This window comes from Ictalurus furcatus, chromosome 27 (assembly GCF_023375685.1).
Source record: "Ictalurus furcatus strain D&B chromosome 27, Billie_1.0, whole genome shotgun sequence".
NCBI classification, from domain to species: Eukaryota; Metazoa; Chordata; class Actinopteri; order Siluriformes; family Ictaluridae; genus Ictalurus; species Ictalurus furcatus.
Genome location: NC_071281.1, coordinates 12,809,536 through 12,830,085, shown reverse-complemented (window position 1 = coordinate 12,830,085; position 20,550 = coordinate 12,809,536). Strand labels below are relative to the sequence as shown.

Genomic DNA, 20,550 nt, shown 5'->3' with positions numbered 1-20,550 from the left:
TGTTTGGAGAAAGTAAATCACTGCATTTTAGCATAATAACCTTATTCCATCTGTGAAACATGGTTGTGGTAGTAACATGGTTTGGGCCTATTTTTCTGCATCTGGGCCAGGATGACTTGCCATCATTGATGGACCAATTAATTCTGAAGTATTTTTGTAAAGGAAAATCAGTCAGGTACGATATCTGTTCATGAACTGAATCTCAAGAGAAAGTGGGTCATGCAAGTCAACAACCCTAAGCACACAAGTTGCTCTACCAAAGAATGGTGAAATAAGAAGAAAGTTAATGTTTTGGAATGGCCATGTCCTGACCTTAATCCAATAGAAAACTGAAGCAAGCAGTTCATTGAGAAAACCCACCAACATCCTATAGTTGAAGCTGTTCTGTACTGAGGAATGGGCTAAGTGTGTATGTACACAGTTCCCTCCACTAATATTGGCACCCTTCGTAAATATAAGCAAAGAAATGGTCTTTATTGTTTAACTTGTTGATATTTTGTTCAAAAAATTCCCCAAAATACTCTGCTCTAATATTGGGATAGATAGATAGATAGATAGATAGATAGATAGATGACTGTGATATAGATGTTACCTTCCATAGAGCTAAAATGAGGAGGGAGAGTAGCAATAGTCCTCCTAGTGTACTCCCAATAATAATCCAGATGGGAACGCGATAATCTTCCTCCTTCCTCACTTCCAGAATAATCTAAAAAAAATGCAGTTATACATGATTAAGTTGTTGTATATATAAACATTTCATCTAAAATAAGGTTAAATATATCAGCATTCCTCAGTTCCGGTACAGGAGGGCAGCACATTATTTTTGATTTACCTGCTCAAATACACCTGATTCAACTCACTACTCTGAGAGAAACCACCAAATTGTGCCGGACCAAATTTTTAACGCTGCGATTAACTCATACAATTAGATCGGCTTTACTTTACAGCCTTCTCACTTCATGCCATATAAATTAGGGATTTTATTAACAGTTAAACTCCTAGAATGTCCTTTATTATAGGATTTACTGTAGTTACTGAATGATTTATAGTAGTAACTGAATAATATTCTTCAGGAGGAAATAATCAGAAAGGGGTTTAAGGGGTAAGAAATGTCAATGATTAAACGTTTTTGGTGTGTTTAAAGAAAACTTGCTAATTTGCTGATTTTTGCATGTGCTGCATTCTCCTGGAGTGTCCATAGATGGCAGAAGAGTTCAGTGTGAGGAATAAGAACTGCAAAGAGGTCTGCTGGTCCTTTCGGTCCTTTGGCTCCAGGTTACTGGTGTTCACTGAAAAACTTCCACCGTTTGAGCTGTTAAAAGGACGTCTGCTGCCCAGACTGATTAGTGTTACTATACCATGTTAAAAGATCTGCGCTTAGCCACGCAGGTCTGTACTTTCACATTTGAAATGAGGTACTTTTTAGATTTCTAAATAGTGTAGAACGCAATTACAATCACAAAGGTTTTGCTGACTAAGATAACATTCAATTTCATTCAGTCATCCAGTGTTCAGTTCAGTCAGGAGTCATCAACTGGTGTACTGCAGACACAGCAAAGTAGTTCAATGGATTAAACTGAGTACTTGGAAAATACTTGAGCAGTGTAGGAAAAACAAAACAAAACTGGCTGAGGTTCGGTAACTTTAGTTTTCTTAACATGAATCAAATCTGCTTCTCCTCTGTTGTGGCTGATCCAATACATGCTTTCATGTAAATAATTAGCTGAAGGCAGCTCATCGCTCCAGAGACTAGCTACAGCACTAGAGACATTGTCAGAAAGGGAACTTTCAAATCCGATGTCTCATCTATTTGGACTCTGTGGTGAGAGGCAAAAGTGGTAATGTGTATTGCCCCTATGAAACAAAACATAACCACTTCAAATCATCTAATTTATAGCCATAAACTAATCATTAATGGTTAAGCATTAAAAGGATTTCAGTCATGATTAGCTGCATATCTGGAGCTTTGTAAGTAAGGAATTTTATGTCACTGGACATTCATAATTTATTTTGAAAACCCCTGGCCTAGATATGACATTCACAGTACTACAGTATGTACAAGGAAAAACATGTAAAAGAACAAACCAAAAAAAATAAAAAATAAAATAACCTACCATACACTACTATATTAGTTAGCAAAATATTAAACACTAACTATATGCCAATGAAAGCCACCTACTCTTACACTAAGATCAACTACATCCTGAATTCATTCCCTGATTTTTTTTTATTTTTTATTATGTGACCTAAATTGGTGTGTTTATACATTCTCATGGCCCAAGTGTATGTGGGGTAATGTGCAGTTTCCTGTCTACGTGGACATGAGGATGTGACTCACATGTCTGATGGGCCTCTCCTCCTGAAGGAACATGGGACTGGCCTGGCTCAGCTCCACCGAGGCTGTCGTCACCAGCTCCAGTGTTTTAAACTTCAGCTGGACATGACAGGACAAACACAGTCAATTCTATGGGATATACTTCTTCTGATGAGATATACAGGGAAGAGAATCAGGAAGAAAGCATTGAAAGCAAAGAAGATAAAAGCAAAGATATGGAGTCTTCCTAATAGACAGTTCTATACATGTGTGGGTTTTTTTTTCTCTCGTTTCTAGACAATTCTGAGTGATTACAAAAAAAGTCCTACTACTACAGAGTTGTTTCATACAAAGTGCTTCTAGGTTTACAGACAAGACCCCTACATAACTGAATGGTAGGTTCCACTTACTTCATGGAGAGAGTCAACACGCAGAGATCCACTGATTCTCACGCCAACTTCTCTATAGGAGCTTAAATTCACATTGCATTGAATCGGCACAGCCAGAGAGTTGGTATAATTCTACAAACAAACACACACACACACACACACACACACACACACACACACACACACACACTGTTCACAAACACCCTTACTTGCAAATCAACTTCAGCTGCTTGTGGCAAGATCATGGTTGGTCAAAAACCCACTTCTCTGTCATGACGAGACACACTTCATTACAAAACCCCTTCCAGTGATATTAAGGCATTGTTAACTTAATGAATCCGGTTAATAACACTGGTTAAAGATTATTATGCCAACATTTTAAAGGATAAACCACTGTACTGGAGACTTTCTGTCTTACGTAAAGCAAGCAATTTGGCATGCTAGATGACCAAACGTTCAATCTGCTTGCCACAAATGTTGATTAAATAGCACTGACATCACAAGATAGGCTTTTAAAAATTCAGCAAAGCAACAAAGGCAGCAGTATAAAAAGATCAGTGTGGTTTTAGATGCACTGTGTGATATTAATCACAGAATTACAGCACGAAATGAGATGAAACAGCGTTACCAGGCGAGAGACACGACTCAGGTCCTCTGGTGATGCTCGACTGTGCGCTATGTGTTGAGGGGGAATGCAGTGAGTCCCATCTACCTAAAGGCAGAACACAACTCATCACTTCACCAGAATAGGCATACTGTATGTTATTTTATTTTGAATTATTTCAAACAACAAATTAAATCAGTAAGAACATAAAGTAAGATAGTGGCAATATACAGTTTGACGCAGTGGTGGACAAATCATAAATGTATTAGCAAGCCCACTGGGCAAGTAAAATCTGTTGCCCAGCATGTTTTTGTTGCCCAGAAGCCTAACTGACTAGACTAAAAAATCGGTATCTAATGTAATGAAAGAATTGACAAACTAGTTAGCTATTTAAGTGCATTAATATACTAGACTAAGGGAAATTAACAAGTATATGATCTTTACCCTGTTTTAACTAATTTGATAATGTAGCACAACACGTTTGCAGTCTTGACAAAAAAAAATCTCAGCTAAAAGTCATTGGCTAAAGTTTGAGTTATGAGATGTGGTGTTCTGTACTCGCATCACACATACGTAAAATATAGTCTGGCTAGCGTCTTTATGTCGACATTTTTAACCTTATAGCAGAGTTTTATGACATTTGTGTTACACTTTATCTTGCTTGGTGATTTTTTTTTTTGGACTTTTCAACATTTTCTCCCCAATTTGGTCACTTGCCAAATCCCACTTAACACCGAGCTCTCCTTTATCATGTGGGACTGCATTAAAAACAGGCATGATTCTGTAAAGTAAATCACTGCGTGGGCTCAGAAACACCTCCAGAACTCACTGTCTGTGAACACAGTTCGCCGTGCCATCCACAAATGCAGGTTAAAGCTCTATCATGCAAAGAAGAAGTCATATGTGAACATGATCCAGAAACACTGCCGTCTTCTCTGGGTCAAAGCTCATTTAAAATGGACTGAGGCAAAGTGGAAAACTGTTCTGTGGTCAGACAGATTGAAATTTGAAATTCTTTTTGGAAACCATGGACGCGGTGTCCTCTAAACTAAAGAAGACTAAAGAGGAGAGGGACCATACGGCTTTAAATTTTTTTTTATTTTTTATCAGCGCTCAATTCAAAAGCCTGCATGGTATGGGGGTGCATTAGTGCCTTTGGACTGGGCAGCATGCACATCTGGAAAGGCACCATCAACGCTGAAAGGCATATACAGGTTTTAGAGGAATATATGCTTCCATCCAGATTCCATCCCATCTTTAATTCAGAGAGACTCTACCTCTTTAAGATGCTCTTTTTTTTTATTATACCTAATCGTGTTACTGACCTGTTGCCAATTCACCTAATTAGTTACAAAATGTTCCTCCAGCTGTTTCTTTTTAGTAACACTTACTTTTCCAGCCTTGTTGCCCCTTCCCAACTTTTTTGAGACGTGTTGTGACCATCAAATTCAATATTTTTTCTTAAAATGGTACATTTCCTCAATTTAAACATTTGATTTGTTTGTTCTATTGTACAATGTTCTATTGTGAATAACATATGGGTTTATGAGATTTGCAAATCAATGCCTTTTGTTTTAATTTACATTTATTTACATTTTACACAGCATCCCAACTTTTTTGGAATTGGGTTTGTAGGAATCAAAAAGCTAATAGCCTGGACACAACATCTACTTGTCGTGGGCTCCTGCACTGCTTTTTTATCCACCCCTGTTACCCATTACTTTGACCTTGAATGCATTTGGTAGAAAAAACCCCTGAACATATTCTCAGAAAGCCCCACTGGTGACTTTACACCCCTCATGTTTACATTTAAATTCCTTTTGGGATCTTTCTGCATTCCTTAAGACTAATGGTCTGATAATTCTTCAGCTTGCTATATATTTCTCACCTGGTCTATGTGAAAGTATTGGATCTGTAGGAAGCGATTCCCATTTTTCGTCACTTCTGGGATCATAATGTTGAGCTGTAGATTGCTTATCGGGAAGTAGCCCAGGTTCTGGATCTGAACAGCACAGAATTTTTTTAATCAGAACAGACGATTTTTTCCCCCTTATTTTACCTAATCTCACTTTGTCTGTAGTAATCTGAGAAAGAGCTGGGTGAGTTGGGCTCACTTGGAAAGTAAAGTTGAACGGTGGACGGAGGTTTTCTGCCTTCTCCAGAGCAAGGTTGGCTTTGATCTCCCAGTGTGATGGATTGGAATCTCTACAGAGACAAACAGATACAATTTAATTTCTCACACAGGCAACTTGGTATTGATTTAGATTTACAGATGAACACACACACACATAGTCTGACTGACCTTGTGAAGAGCAAGTCAGCCTCATATCTCAGCATGTAGAAGATGTCCTTAATGTTGTCTTGTAAAGCTACTTCTTCTCCATCACTGTAGAGAGACAATGATGAGGAATAAGAAGTGCTCAAGTTACTCTTCCCTTCTCCGTTAATATTCGTTATTTTCACATTTCTCCAAAGTATGAATGCTTGTTCGTGACCAGTTTGGATACGTTCGTTCACGGTTACAGCCATTACTACAGACTGGGAGTGATGCCAGACTGAGATGTTTTAGCAAAACAGGCTCTGGGAACAGGCAAGTGACACTTAGTCACATATGGAAATTCTTTAAGTTTTTAAGGTTTGTCACAATGATGTGCGAGAAGCCTTTCTCTCTCTCTCCTCTCTCTCTCTCTCTCTCTCTCTCTCTCTCTCAAACAAGTCTTCCTATGCATTAGTAAAATTTTAAAGAACGTGATGCTGTGATTCTTTCTGAATTTTTGATGCTTCAAGCTTTCTAAAATAATTATACTTGGAATCTTTTTGAAAGGGAAATGTTCTGTTGTAGGGTTTTATACAAAACATTTAAAGCGCTCCCCAGAGGGACAAACTGGAAAAAAAAAAAAAAAAATTGTTTAGGGTGGTAGAGCTGGGTTGTTGTTTTTTTTTTTTACTCTTATGAATGTATGTTATGATGATTATACTTTGGGTTTTCTAGCATAGCATCTGATTCCCTACTGACAGCCATCATCAATATACTTTTAAAAAACAAAATTAAATATAGAATCATGGCTGTCAGGAGATCTCATGCTAAGAAACCCCACAAGAAACAAAGAGTTCCATCTACAAGCCTAATGTTTCTTTAAAGAAACCAATTGAAGTCCCAAGTAGAACCCATTAAGAAAGCTAAGAATCCTTAACTATCCAAATTAACCCTTTTTTTCCCTAAGAAAAAAGGATTGAAATCCTTGTGTTCAGTAACTGTACACCAGTCATCCATCTGTATTTGCAGGCAATGCTTAATTTTTCTGCTGTGATCTGTGATGCAAAATAGACACAACTGTTCATAGGAAGATGAAGAAGAAAGCGCTGACAAATGCTCAAAGCATCAGACCACACAATTGTAATTTGGAAAAGGCTATAAATAGCACAGTCTCATTTTAGAAGAACTGATTGCAAAGATCTTGGACATGTTTTGGGGGGTCTTGGGCAAGTCTAGAAGAGTATGATTCATAATGATGTCAGATTTAATAAAACAGAAGTTGGTTTTGGTTTACTGGGAAGTAAGATGATATTCTGAAGCTGTAGCAATTTGACTAATGCTGCTTCCGGGGGGTCAAAGAGTCAGAATAACCCAAGATCCATGTAGCTAGCATTCTCTATTAGCCAATAACATAATTCAAAATTTGGCAGTGCCAAACCACCTATTTCCTTAAGTCTCTGTAATTTTCAGAAATGGATATCCTAGACCTTTCCAAATAAGACATTACCAAAAAGCAGGCATGGAGGAGATAATAGAGAAAGCCTGGAAATGTCTGGAAACAATAGTTTTGTGAGTTATCTACACATACATACATAAACTATGTAATAGGTCATATGTATTCAATGGTGGTATGATATGATATGTCTGATTAAATAATTACTATATTCTTTATGTTTAAAAAAACCAAAAAAACCAAAAAAAAAAAACCAAGTACTGCACTAGACAGTACAAAAGGGCACTTAATAGAGCTTTTTACCTTCCAGTTGCCAGAATGACCCGAACATGGTCCAGCAACACTGAGCTAATAAATTCAAACTCCAAACGGAAAGTGACCTGGAGAAAAAGAGAGAGAGAGAAAAGATTGTCATTTAAGTCACATAAGCTGGTAGGTAAAATATGATCTAATCATAAATATGATTTTATCACCACTGCAGAAAAACTGGCCAATCATCCTGCGAGCAGGATTACAAATGAGTGAGTTTTTATGTCTCACAAGGAGTGGAAAATATTCCCCACTGTATATAAAAGCGTCCAACAGCAACAGTGCAAGCTTTCGCACAGGGTTTAGCAGTATAAGTCTAGAATAATCTACTGTAAGTCTACTGTGGTCGCAAAGCAAGGCAGCCACGGGCACCGCTGCACAACTTCACAGCCGCTTCACTGATGACCAACGCGCGCACACACACACACACACACACACACACACATATAATATGAAACCTTACTCTGGGTACTAAAATAATATTACTTGATAAAATAGACACTGAAGTAGAAGGAAAAACAGGCATACAAATAATTACTTGTGTAAGAGTAGGAAAGTATCCAGTGAAAATACTACAAAATTAGCCTAGTGTTTTATTTGCTACATTGGATAAGTGGTGATGATAGTGAAATTAAAATCTTTCAATACAGTTCACTACTGTAGATACTTACTGATCTACTTAAAAGTGACTTATGAAGTGCACAATATACCCAATAGACTGTCATTTGGAATTCAGTCCTAAGAACATACTGAAATCAAGTACATCTTTGCCTGCAGGTGATTTCAGAGGGAAAGTAGTTGTACCATTAACTAGCTTGCTAATTTGGCTTTGGCAAATGTGCAACAAATGATATTAAGTAAACAGCAAGGCAAAACTCCAGCAAAAAAAAAAAAAAAAAAAAAAAAAAAAAAAACTACCACTATAGGGTCACATTTAAAAGCATACTTGGTGGTAAAAGTACAGCTAGCTGAACTTGGCATGGTCAATGTCATGTCCTGTATTACTTATCATTGAAATTATTATATATATTTTTAAATATCAGATGAATGTTAATTGCATTTAGTCTGTTAACAAACAAAAAACGTGCATGTAAGCCAATCTAATGAGTAAAAAATGTACTTCTCATGCCTACACACCAACACGGCACACAGAGGAAAAAATCATACTAATACTAAATCATTGTCTCATAAGGGTAATAGACCCAAAGAAAAATTCTAGTAATGATTTGGTCTTGAATACCACAACAACCAATGCACCATGCTGTCCATAACCTTGTCTATGTGAAAGACTCCTGCAGTAAAACATGTTAGTGTTTATTGCCTCCTACCCCAGTCTGAACACCGCTTATGGGCACAGCAATCCACCTAATGAGGCCCTAACTCCCATACTCTCTAGTCACATCCCTCAGCACTGTAAGTCTTGACACAGAGCACACACAGACCCACCTGATAATAGCAGCACTCAGCTCTAACCACCAGACCTCTCTCAAAAACCCACAGGCATCTGCGTCTGCCGAGAATATAGGAGTTTATTTTCCTTATAGCTTTTCTTCTTTAAGTGATGCAGGGATGGCTAGAATGATACTCTGAATTATCTCTTTGGCATGGCTCAACGAGAGAAGAGGATTCTGGGTAACTGTTCTGTCACCGCTCTGTGGAAAGATGATTGTGCCTGGAAAAAGTGGCAGAAGTGGTGCGGCTAGGAGGCTTCCTTCTGCCTCCTGGTGCTGTCCAGGAAAGGCATGGAAACTCTTTGTCTCTATTAAGATTGCCAGGTTTTTCTTGAATAGAGTTCTTAGGGTATGAGTTTTTTCAGCTGACTCTAGACCACCCGCTTTAAAGCAAAAAAAAAAAAAAAAAAAAAAAAGAAACCTGGTCTTTATCCCTGAAAAAGGTCAGGTGGTGGAAAATATGCTGTCACTTGCAATATGATATTGCACAAAAGCAAGACACAATAATAAAATATGCAATATATTGATAATATATCAAGGTATAAGGTCAATGAATAATCCTAGTAGTGATCATCATGTTAATTTGCTGTTTAGAAATGTGGGATTCAGCCATATTAACTGGCTACTTAAAATAGCACTTTGTATGAAGCTTAGTAATTCAAATGATTTTTTAAATTCTGAATCAGAAGGTAGCTGCCTACAATGTTTCATACCTCAATGTCTTTGAAGACAGAATTTCCTGTTATGAAAAGGTTTGCGATGGCAACAAGTTACAAGGTTGCTAAGATATCTACATGTACGTCAGCGTATGCTAACGTTCACTAACCTCAAAAGTCCACTGGGGATAATTGAGTGAATATTCTGCAACCACACCAGCTATTTCTCATCAGCAATAAAATCTAAAGTCTTTAGTATTGCCACTTCACTGTTCCAGCATCTCGGGTTTCATCCTGAGCTCAAGTTACTCAAGTCATGTTCTCACATGTAGGTTTCCTCTGGGTTCTCCAGTTTCCTCCCACCTCTTACAAATCTGCTAATAGGTGGATTGATTGGTCTAAATTGGCCCTGAATGAGTGTGTGTGTGTGTGTGAGAGAGAGAGTGCATGGTGCCCTAAGATGGAATGGGGTACCATGCTGGATATTTTCCCACCTCATTTTAAGGTGAAAATTTGTGGTTGAAACAAATAGCCAGACATGTCTGAATAGCGGAAAATGGAATTTTCTGCTTTCGCCCTGGTGTGCGCAACTGTCTGTGTAGCGTCTCTGTCTAGAAATAATTTTGAGGTCTGAATACTGATATGTGCAAATTTTGTATTAACTCATCATTATGTGCTAGCTGACAGTGCTGCCAAGGAGTTGTGGCAAGTTTTCAGTTCAGACTTCTGTGCAAGATTTCAGCTGTACACAGAAAAAAAATACGAGAGAGAGAGAGACAAGATGTAGAGAAAGCACATGAGAGAGAATCTGAAAGAGTTCACCCCCAACAGACCTGCGTCATTCTGCTAAAGTGTGATTACAGGAACCGAGCAGAGATTTTGCCAGAGATTTTTCGTAGTTTGATGTCCTGGTGTAAAGTGAGTGTATGCAGGCCTGTCTTGTGTGAGGTCACTAAACCAGGGTGAATCTTCTGTTTCATCTTTTAGGATTAGCTCACATAGCAATAAAACATCTCTATATTAGTGGTGTATAGACGTCACATTAACTGCCTGCAGATTTACATCCAAGCACCTCGCTGCCGGACTGAACTATTCCTGGATTTACATAAAAGAGCCAGTGGTGAGATAAGAAAAAGATGTACCAAGTTCATTCATTTATGAGTAAGAAAGTCTTGTGAAATGCTACTGAAAAGGAAATCATTTGAGTGACCGGATGGAATTATACTACAAAATATTTTGTTGTGTTTGTTTTCTGATATTTTTGAGGGTTTGGAAGGATGAGAATAAACATTTTCACAAGTGCAATATTAGGAAGAGAATGTTAAATCTCTCTCGCTCTCTCTCTCTCTCTCTCTCTCTCTCTCTCTCTGTCTCTGTCTCTCTCCATCCTTCTTTATCTTCTTGGGCTCTAAATGCTGTTTAATTATATCATTTATCGGCATTAGCAAGTTTGTCATTATACAGTGACAATAAAGCATCACACACACACACACACACACACACACACACACTCCACCCAGTTAAAATCCTAAGCTGTTTAACAGCACTTCTCTATCCTTGCACCAGTGGAATATACATGTTTGTATGTTTACAAGTCTTGATTTAGAGCAAAGCCAAAGTAAGTATTCTGCTGAAGCATTAGAAGGATATGAAAATAACCACAGGAAAGTTAGAAGAGACTTTTCTTACCACACAGCAACCAAGATCCCACTTCACATATACAGTACACAATAAAAGCATGCAGTCACGATAGTACAGAGCTCATAAATCTCACTGGTCGAACATCAACCACTAATTAATGCATGTCCTATATCCTTCCTGATCCAATCTAACAGCAAACAGCAAAGTGTTGCACAGAATATTGCTGAATCAGATCTGCAGGGAAAAAACCCCACAACTGGTTGTCAAGCAGACAACCTAAAAGACAAACCAGGAAATAAGTAAAAAATAAAATGCAATGAGTTGAAGTTGATGATTAGCCTATAATAGCATGTCATGAAGTGCTTTATTCCTCTTATAGCACAGCAATTTTGAACCAAAGATTCCAATATTATTTACATTACATTACATTTATTCACTTAGCAGACGCTTTTATCCAAAGCGACTTACAAATGAGAAAGATACAAGCAAAAACGATTTTAAAACGATTAAAAAAATTATGATGTGTCATTCACTAATAAATTAAATATTCACAAAAGTTCTCTTTCCTGCCATGGTGGAAAACTTACTGATTGTCACAAATCACTGACACTGGAGACTCCTTCCACAAATGCTAAATAAATGTCTCCTTACACAAAACTTAAGGAGGCAACAATCATATATTTTCCTGCTGTATATTTAGATAAATAAATCTATAATTTTATATTACAACCAGAATTATTGCCAGAGCTGCCTTCTGACCAATCAGATGAGAGAATTCAACATTGCTGTCATAATTAATTCATTGTTACCAGTACAGAAAAGGTAAGTACAAATGACTGCAGAGCTCTAGCTCAGATCTCTACATCTGGAAGGTCTAAGCCGCGTGACTTCAGTTCAGTGTGAATAAAGACTTGGTTTATATTTCTGGAGGTAAAACACATAGGCTATAAAAATGTAACATAAAGACTTACCTGTGTCTTAGCTCTCATAAAGGGAGCACCGACATCGCAGTACTTCTCATTTCTATGCTTGTCTCCACTGTGGCAGACGATTTGTATGTCTGAATTATCCTATAACAAGAAAAAAATATTTTTGTATCTGTAGTTAAGTGCAAAACTTTGCATTCCCCTTTTCTTGTTTCTAGGTAAATAAATAGAAAAAAAATATTTATACATTTATATTAATATCACTCATGTAATGTCATTTTCTATTCAGATTTATTACTCCTGTAATGCTTTTCAATTAAAACCCTTTAATGACCTAAATATTACAACAGTTGAGCATAAGTAGCGGTTCTCTTTATACCAAACTCAGAAGTTTGCATCCCTGTTGACGTGCTCTGTAATTTGTTTGAAAGTGTCTCATTCACTTGTCAATGGAAAACGGCTATCACATGACCTTAAATGGATCTAAAAAAGCGTATAAAAAATAAAGTGTTTATGGACATCAATACCAATAGGACTTTTATTCAGGAAAGGAAGAAACATAGTCACAAATAATTGGGACAAAAATAAATTGCCAGGGAGATTAAAAAATGAAAAATAAATAAGAGACCTAAAAAAGTTGAGTCAGAAAGTAGAATAAAAGTCATATTTATGCTACATTCAGACATGATTATAAATGATTTTCATATATGAATGATTTTATTACATTATATTTTATTGTTTCTTATATTTTAAGGTATTATTAATTTTATATTATGAATATTAGTATTATTAATATATTAATATTAAAACACGCACCTTTTAGCCATTTTGTCGACTTGTAGTCATTTGGGAATCTTGCATTATTATAAAAGCCATACTGGATTTCAAAGTAAGGATGTGCAAATCTTTGCACTCAGCTCGATATTATTCAGCCATGTGGAAATATATTAAACAGACTTTATGATTGACTACCAGTAGTTTTGCTGCGACAGTAGCCTTATTATTACTTTTACCTGTTGCTAATCCATGCACTTATTATTTGCAATTCTACTTCTCTCAAAACAAACTGCTGGCTGTGTTTCACAGCTTTAAGTCTTTACCGCATCGCACCTTTACTATAAGACTGGAGAATTGTAGGTTTCTGGAGTATGAGATGTTGATGTGGGCTCCATAAGCATTTTCTCCTCGGTTCTCCAAACGAACATCCACTACCATTTTCTTCCTAGATGCCTCTATGACACGCTCAGTATCTTCAGGTTCAGACTGGCTAAGGCACAACGCACTGCCCACTCGAAACACTTGTCCACAGAACTGCCTAATGTAGAGAAAAGATGGAGTCTGAGGACGTTTTTGGAACTGATATGTTTTGTATGTCTGTGGTTATATGGGGGGTGGTTTACGTGATCGTACTTGCGGCTGATCAGGTCAGTCTGTGTTTGTATCACCAGGTCTGGAACACAGTGATCATCCTCATCACAGCCATTCCAAAAAGGAAGCTTCAGTAAAAACACAAATGCAGTGGATTATGGAACATAAACATCTCCGTAGGATAGGACCTGCCAGTAGGTCCAGACTTCTGCTTAAGGGTCTGAGTGAGAACTCCTATTCAGTCATGCCAAAAATCCTGTATATTTTCAACACATTCTGTACTTATTGAATAATAATTTTTTTGAGTTTGGTTCTTCTTCTTGAGTTTGGTTAATTCTTAATAGAATTACCTGCATAAACATGCTATGGGTAAAAACCCATGCAATACAATTAAGAATCTGATTTCATTAAAAAGAAATACAAATTTGAGCACAAAAGATGGGCCTAATTCATTAATTCATTTAAAGTCATAAAAAGGTAAGAAAGATAAACCCACTCTTAGTTAGAACCTTAACCTCATAACTTTTCATGCAATTTGCAAGTATTAGAGAGTGCAGGGACTAACCTGGGTTCTGACTGTAGTTGGCCAGGTATCATCTAGTGTGGGACCATTTTCTGGATCCTGTAGACCTGTTTCCACTGTGAATATGATGGGTCTGGCATAGTCTGTTGTTTCCTTGAATAGTAAACGAAACAATATAGACTCAAATACACAATACAACACACAAGTCTTTTATTTAAAGCCTGGGAAATGAAGCTACAGTATATGGCCCTCATTTCTATTACAGTAGATCTTCTTATAGCCAGCTGTCATGACTCAAAGCTCTTCTGTGCTACAAAGTCTGGATTACAAAGTGCATAGCACTGGACAGTAGGGCATTAAATATATGGTTTGGCAGGAGAATCTAGAGTTAAAGTAACTACATGTGAAGTGATGTTCAATTGGTGGGCTCGATCTATCTAGTTCACAATGCTCTAATAGTATTTGGAATGTGTATAAGGCTTACCATTACGTGGAAGTAGATGTGATCACAGTTCTCCTCTCCAGGAAGCATAGTAAGATTTTGTGGCTGTTGCCGGTCTGAATCATCCATCACAGCACGAGGGTTAAAACGCTTCTCCTCAATATAGGTATTGTACCAAAGACCTAGAGAGAAGGGGAGACAGCAATTCTTACCTTTACTAAGTATGCAATCAGGTCAGTACTTTGTACTCACTACATTTTCAAACTCTACATCATTACATTTTTCTATAATTATATATTCCATTTTAAAGTTATAAGCTGAAGTTTGAAAAATATTTATTTAATAAATTAATCCTAATAACAAATTCCTAATAAATCTATGCATAGTTTATATTTACTGTATCAAGGGAGTTTGCATTGTGAACACTTCTACTCTTACAGTAGCATTTATCAGAGTTTTTACATGCTTGCTGACATTTGAGAGATTAGGAATAAAGGTGTTCTTAGTTAGCCTTAGCTAGTGGTTTCCCATGTTCCTCGGTCAAAGCATAACTAATTAGCATTCAGTAATTAAAATCAGTGTGTTTTGAAATAGATACCTTTTTTCATTTTGTGAATCTTTCTTGAACTTTTATACATTATAAGCATTTATACTTTTCTACTTTAACTTGAGTGAAAAATTCCAAGCTGTATTTCAACTTTTACCTGAGTATTTATTAATTGACTAAATGCACTTTTACTCTAATAAAGTATTAGGGCACTTCTACTGCCTCTGTATATTTCTACACATTATAGCGGACACAATTGCACATCCATAACTGGTTAAGCTCGCCATCATTCCACATGCTCCATTACTTCTACAGTTGGATCCACACTTATATCCTTTCTCTGATCTCTGTTTAAGATGATCTCCAGGGTACAATGTCTGAATTCTTTCCATCTACTACAGTTTCATAGACCCTCCTCCTACCACAAGCAGAAATTGAAATAATTGTCTACACTCACAAAACAACAATTTGTACCTTTCAGGCATTTGTGCAAATTCTGGTTCATCATACGTGAGCACAATAGGTGCATCCATGGCTTAGATGATTAACTCCACCAAACTCAGAGAGCACAACAGTGTATTTTATGGCTATAATAAACTGTCATTTAAGGCCAGTAGTGATGGGATGAATAATACTCAGGAGACCTGAAACCTGTGAGTTTAAAGTCTCAAATGCAGACTTAAAAATGAATCTTCCACTGACACATGATGTAAAAGCATTTACAGCTTATGGAGTAAATACTATTTACGTATTTGCTAAATTAAGCATCTGTTTGTTGCGAGCTTCAGTGACTACATGGAAAAACTGCCTTTAATGTATCTTGATATTGAGTGGATAACTGTCGGTGTCTTGCCCCCCATCCATCACTCTGCTTTTATTCTGTGACTCTGTTAAACTTTATAGCAGAGTTAGTTTAAAAAAAATCCCTGACACAAGGATGCAAATTAGAATCAGATAAGGAGGAGAGATGCACTACAAGATTATACACCAAATGAGTAATCAAAGTGATAAATCTTGAATCATTTATTTCAACACAAAGCAGACTATAAAGCTGTACTCAAAATCAACCCATACTCTTCTGTAAATCTGAAGAGAATTAGCATCAGACAAAATATCAGTGGAAAACCCAAACAAGATGTGCTGCAACTTTTACTGCCTTGGCTGTCCATTCCAAGCCAAATGTGACATCTCTCTGCTGCCATTTCTTTGTCTCAGGCTAATGACGAATGTGATAGGGATGCTCAGAGGTCATACTGGTTAACCCAAACCATATGTAGCTTTAGGACCTGAGGTTAAAATGTGATTGACCCTTCACATATTTTGCAACAAATTTGTAATCAGAATGTCAGCGTCAGACTGCGGGTGGGCCTCACCGGCCTTAATCACTCAGCACTATGGTAAGCAGACCTGCCTTGAGGAAACAAGTGTGTTTTCTCACGGTCCTGTTGTGCTTCTCACACTTAGTAACTGACTGCACTTAGACAAGATAATTGACTTTCTGGCTTTGGTCAGACAGAAGCACAGAGTACTGTGTCTGGAAAGCAATATCTAAAAGACAAACACTAAAAAATAATTAGAGCACAGCACAGGAGTGTGTCGTCTTCATAACCCACACTTATATCCAGACAAGATATTTCATTTACAGAAAATGTACTCAAGTAATAAATATGTAAGACTGAGAAATTAAAGCACTTAACCTAAACAATATGTTGCTTCAGAGTTTAATTTAGTGCTATTCCAAAAGCAACATCATTCTACACTCTAGCTATATCATCTACTATTCCTAGTTTCACTCCAATCTAACTAATCTGCTTTCCAGATTGAGGGCTTTTTTCCCTCAAAACCCAAAGCCTGAGTCAACAAAGAGATCATGGATGATCAAAAGCCTACACTGTATTCACCCATTCGTCTTCTCTTGTTATTCTTCAAGCCATAAAATGTGGCAAACTCTTCCTAGTAACCCCAGATGCACCAAGAAGATGTGAGGAAGCAGGAGTTGTTTGTTACAGTCTCCACTAACAGAAGAAAAAGGATTTCTCATGAACGTCAATAAAAACGAAAGAACGATTCAAATAGTTGCAGTTTTACAGTATGCAGTCTGCGTGGAAAAAAAATTATGAGAAGAGCTTTTGCAAGTACACATCTGGGTGACGGTAATATAATTCATATGAACACAAAAGAAAGGGAATAAAAGGGTACAAAAGCATCAACAGTTTTCAATTACTCAATCTACAGTATTTAACCCCCTGAAAGTCATATATAGTTACATTTGCGGTAGGTAATTAAGGTCACAGTTACAATAACTTAGGACACTAAAGAGAACTTTCTACTGACTCTGAAAAACACCAGAAGAAAGATGCCTAGGGTTCCTGCTCACCTGTGTGAACATGCCATAGACCTGCTGCAGGGAGGCATGAGGACTGCAAATGTGTCCAGAGCAATAAACTGCAATGTCTGTAATGTAAGACGCCTAAGACAGTGCTACACGGAGACAGGAAGGACAGCTGATCGTCCTTGCAGTGGAAAATTACATGTAAACATGTGTGCCCTCAGACATGATCGAGAACTTGCAAATGCCTTGGTGGAAGACTGGGGTACCATCATACAACAAGAACTGACAAATCTGGTGCAGTCCATGAGGATGAGATGCACTGTAGTACTTAAAGCAGCTGGAGGCCAGCAGATACTCACTGTTACTTTTAATATTGACCCCCTCCCCTGTTCAGGGACTCATTATTCCATTTCTGTTCAACAAATGTCTGTGAAACTTGTCCAGTTTATGTCTCAATTGTTGAGTCTTTTAATGTTGTTTTGAATGTGAGAGGATGTTTCTTTTTTTGCTGAGTATATATACTTTTTGCTATATGCCCACTGTAGCCTCAAATTAATGTTCTTCTGTGACAGAGTGGAACGCAGTTTGGACTTCTGCTGTTAAAGGTAAAGGTTTAACATAAAGTTTTGGTGTGTTGTGCATTCTGAGATGCTTTTCTGCCTACCACAGTTGTAAAGAGTGGCTATTTTAATTACTTAGTTGCCTTCTTGTCAACTTGAACCAATCTGACCATTCTCCTCTGACCTCTCATCAACAAGGCATTTCCACCTGCAGGACTGATGCTAACTGGATATTTGTTGTTTTTTTTCACCATGTTGTGTACACTTTATCAAACTTTGTATACAAAAAAATCTGAGGAGATCAGCAACCAAACCAGCCCATCTGGCACCAACAACAATGCCGGATAGTTGGATAATTGCATGAATGAGCAGGGGTATTATATGCCAATGAGTTTATATGCCAACTAAAATTTCTTGCAAGTGAAATCTTGCTTAGCCATCTGATTCTGATATTATTTAGAAAGTACTTTGAATTATTCAGTAAACCTCATGGGAAAGGTACTGTATGTAGTGGAGAGTCAGTCTGGACTTGCCAATCGGTCCTGGGAGTTTAGGTGGGAGTTTGTAGAAGTATGGATGCTGTAGCAATCCATAAAAGAATAAATAACTTTGAGGACTGACCTACTTCCTGTGTGGGTTTGACGACAGTCCTGGCAGTGACATTCAGACACACGATAGCCGACATACACGTCACGTCCTTTCCACCACGCCGACAGTCCTTATTGAAGATGTTGACTTTGCTGGGTTCGAATCGGACAGTGGCATGGATGCGGATCACACTGCGAGACCTGAAACATAAAGGGGGGGCACTTTAGCAATGTTTACATGTGGCCTCAGTTTGAAAAACTGAAAATGAAGTTTTAATATACTGTAGCTGGGATATTGTACCAACACTGTCAGCCAGACAAAGCCATTCAGATCAAGGTGCATAAAAACCTTAAGATGATCAGAACTCGAAACAAAAAACAAATGTGGGAGATCTGCAACATCACAGCATTATCACAACACAAAAAAGCAAATCCAACCATGCTACAAAATTTACACCACTGGGTAGAGAATGTTAGAGAGAGTATTTAGGACAAATACTCTAGTCAATGACAGCTTTATTCTAAAGCAGTAGAAACAGGATTGTCACTTTCTCTGACCGTCGTCATGAGAAAACATTTATGTTTTCTGTTTCCCTAAATGTTGTGGTGTTTTTCAGATATTGTTTTGTGATGTGATCATTTTTGTAGTGTTATGCATCTATCAGCCATCATAATAATGAGATTTTTCCAGGCATGGATTAACTAACCAGAGGAGTATAGCAGCACCCAAAGAACCAACAGCCAGATCCACCAGTCCGTCACCATTCATGTCCATCTTCCCATGGATACTCCTGCCAAAATACTGCAAACCAGGAGCAAGCTCCGCTGCACTGATTCTCTATGAGAGAGAAAGAGAAATAGATATACTGTTTAGAAATATACAGGGATCTCCTGACATACCAGAGCAATTCAAATTTATTCACAGAAGAGAATTTAACCTAAGGGTAATGCTCTGACATTAATCTATGACAATTGTTACCAAAAAGTACAATCAACTATTCCTACCTGTTTATACTTCCTCAGTATCCTGTTGCGCTGGCTATTATAGATGTAAATAGCTCCTCGGTGCTCATCCTCTAATGGAGCTCCCACTACCAGGTCATTAAAGGAGTCCCCGTTTAGGTCAGATACTGGTGCTAGGGCAGATCCAAACCTTGCGTTCTCACTCAGATCACTGAGCTCCAGCACCCCCTCCAGGATGAAACGGGGCTGGAAGCATACAGGAATTACTTAAGAGCCATGGTGGGTGAGTGCCAAAATATTTAGACTCTATTATTTCTACTTCCTGATGAAAGCAAAGCTCCAAGTGAAAACTATCCTGAAAACTTATACAATGTCTCAATACTAGGTGCACGGATCTCTTAGTGAGAAAACTATTAACATACCAAGACTGACAAGGTCAAATCCATAAAATGCATCTGTATAATCACTTAAGTGTCTCTGTCTCTAGCGTGTGTCTATAGTGAAGTCAGTGAGATGATATCCACAGTGCCTTTAAAATCAATTAGTATCCTAAGAGATGGAAAAGGTTGAAGGAAAGGTGCAATTTCTCAGAGCAAAAGCACTACATGTCAGCCAAGTATTTGGGCGTGCAATTAGCCAACACAGCCCTCCTCCTGCTCAGAATATCATCCCTCTCGTTTTTTATATACTGCCCTACGACTGCAGGCACATGAAGTCACTTGTTTTTGGAAGGAGGAAAGGGGGGAGGGGGGGATGTGAGGAAAAGGGAGTGTAAGCAAGACGAATAGTGTAGATGGGGAGAGAAAAAGAATCCTCTGAGGTTTAGTTGATATATATTTAGGATATAAAGCCTATAGAATGTTCTGTTTTTTTTGTATGATGACAGCAATAGATCTCTAACTAGTCACCTGAGGGCAAGTCTACTGATAAAGTACATATGCTTTAGATCTATGTTAAAAGCAATTTATGTATCGTCTACAACTGTTCATCTGCCCTGAAGCTTTGAAAGATATGCCACAGACACCTGCACTAAATATGAACCATCCCTTCTCCAAATCGTTCTTTGGCACGTGCTGACTTCTCTGTCTTCGGAAATAAACCTGAACTGAATTTAAAAAAAAGTATGCGGCTCTCTTTCACATCCACAGTTACTGCCCAGCCTTTTCCAGCTATTAGTGAAGCTCTTGTGCTTGGCAAGCTGCAGGTAATTATGCTTGAAAGAGCAAAA

The 20,550-nt window shown here is 37.7% G+C and overlaps 1 protein-coding gene across 2 annotated transcripts in view; it reads right to left on the bottom strand.

Annotated features, from left to right (window-relative positions):
- Positions 1-20,550, bottom strand: part of itga11a (integrin, alpha 11a) — a 57,598-nt gene that overhangs the window by 2,042 nt on the left and 35,006 nt on the right. For both annotated transcript variants that reach the window (XM_053617000.1, XM_053616999.1), the window contains 16 exons: positions 19,365-19,568; positions 19,067-19,197; positions 18,394-18,560; positions 14,376-14,515; positions 13,934-14,044; positions 13,411-13,496; positions 13,111-13,315; positions 12,046-12,144; positions 7,321-7,397; positions 5,610-5,693; positions 5,422-5,512; positions 5,196-5,309; positions 3,332-3,415; positions 2,725-2,835; positions 2,339-2,434; positions 593-706 (listed from right to left, as the gene is read on the bottom strand). In XM_053617000.1, coding sequence (XP_053472975.1) covers positions 593-706; positions 2,339-2,434; positions 2,725-2,835; positions 3,332-3,415; positions 5,196-5,309; positions 5,422-5,512; positions 5,610-5,693; positions 7,321-7,397; positions 12,046-12,144; positions 13,111-13,315; positions 13,411-13,496; positions 13,934-14,044; positions 14,376-14,515; positions 18,394-18,560; positions 19,067-19,197; positions 19,365-19,568 — 1,914 coding nt within the window. The remainder of the gene's footprint in view (positions 1-592; positions 707-2,338; positions 2,435-2,724; positions 2,836-3,331; positions 3,416-5,195; positions 5,310-5,421; positions 5,513-5,609; positions 5,694-7,320; positions 7,398-12,045; positions 12,145-13,110; positions 13,316-13,410; positions 13,497-13,933; positions 14,045-14,375; positions 14,516-18,393; positions 18,561-19,066; positions 19,198-19,364; positions 19,569-20,550) is intronic.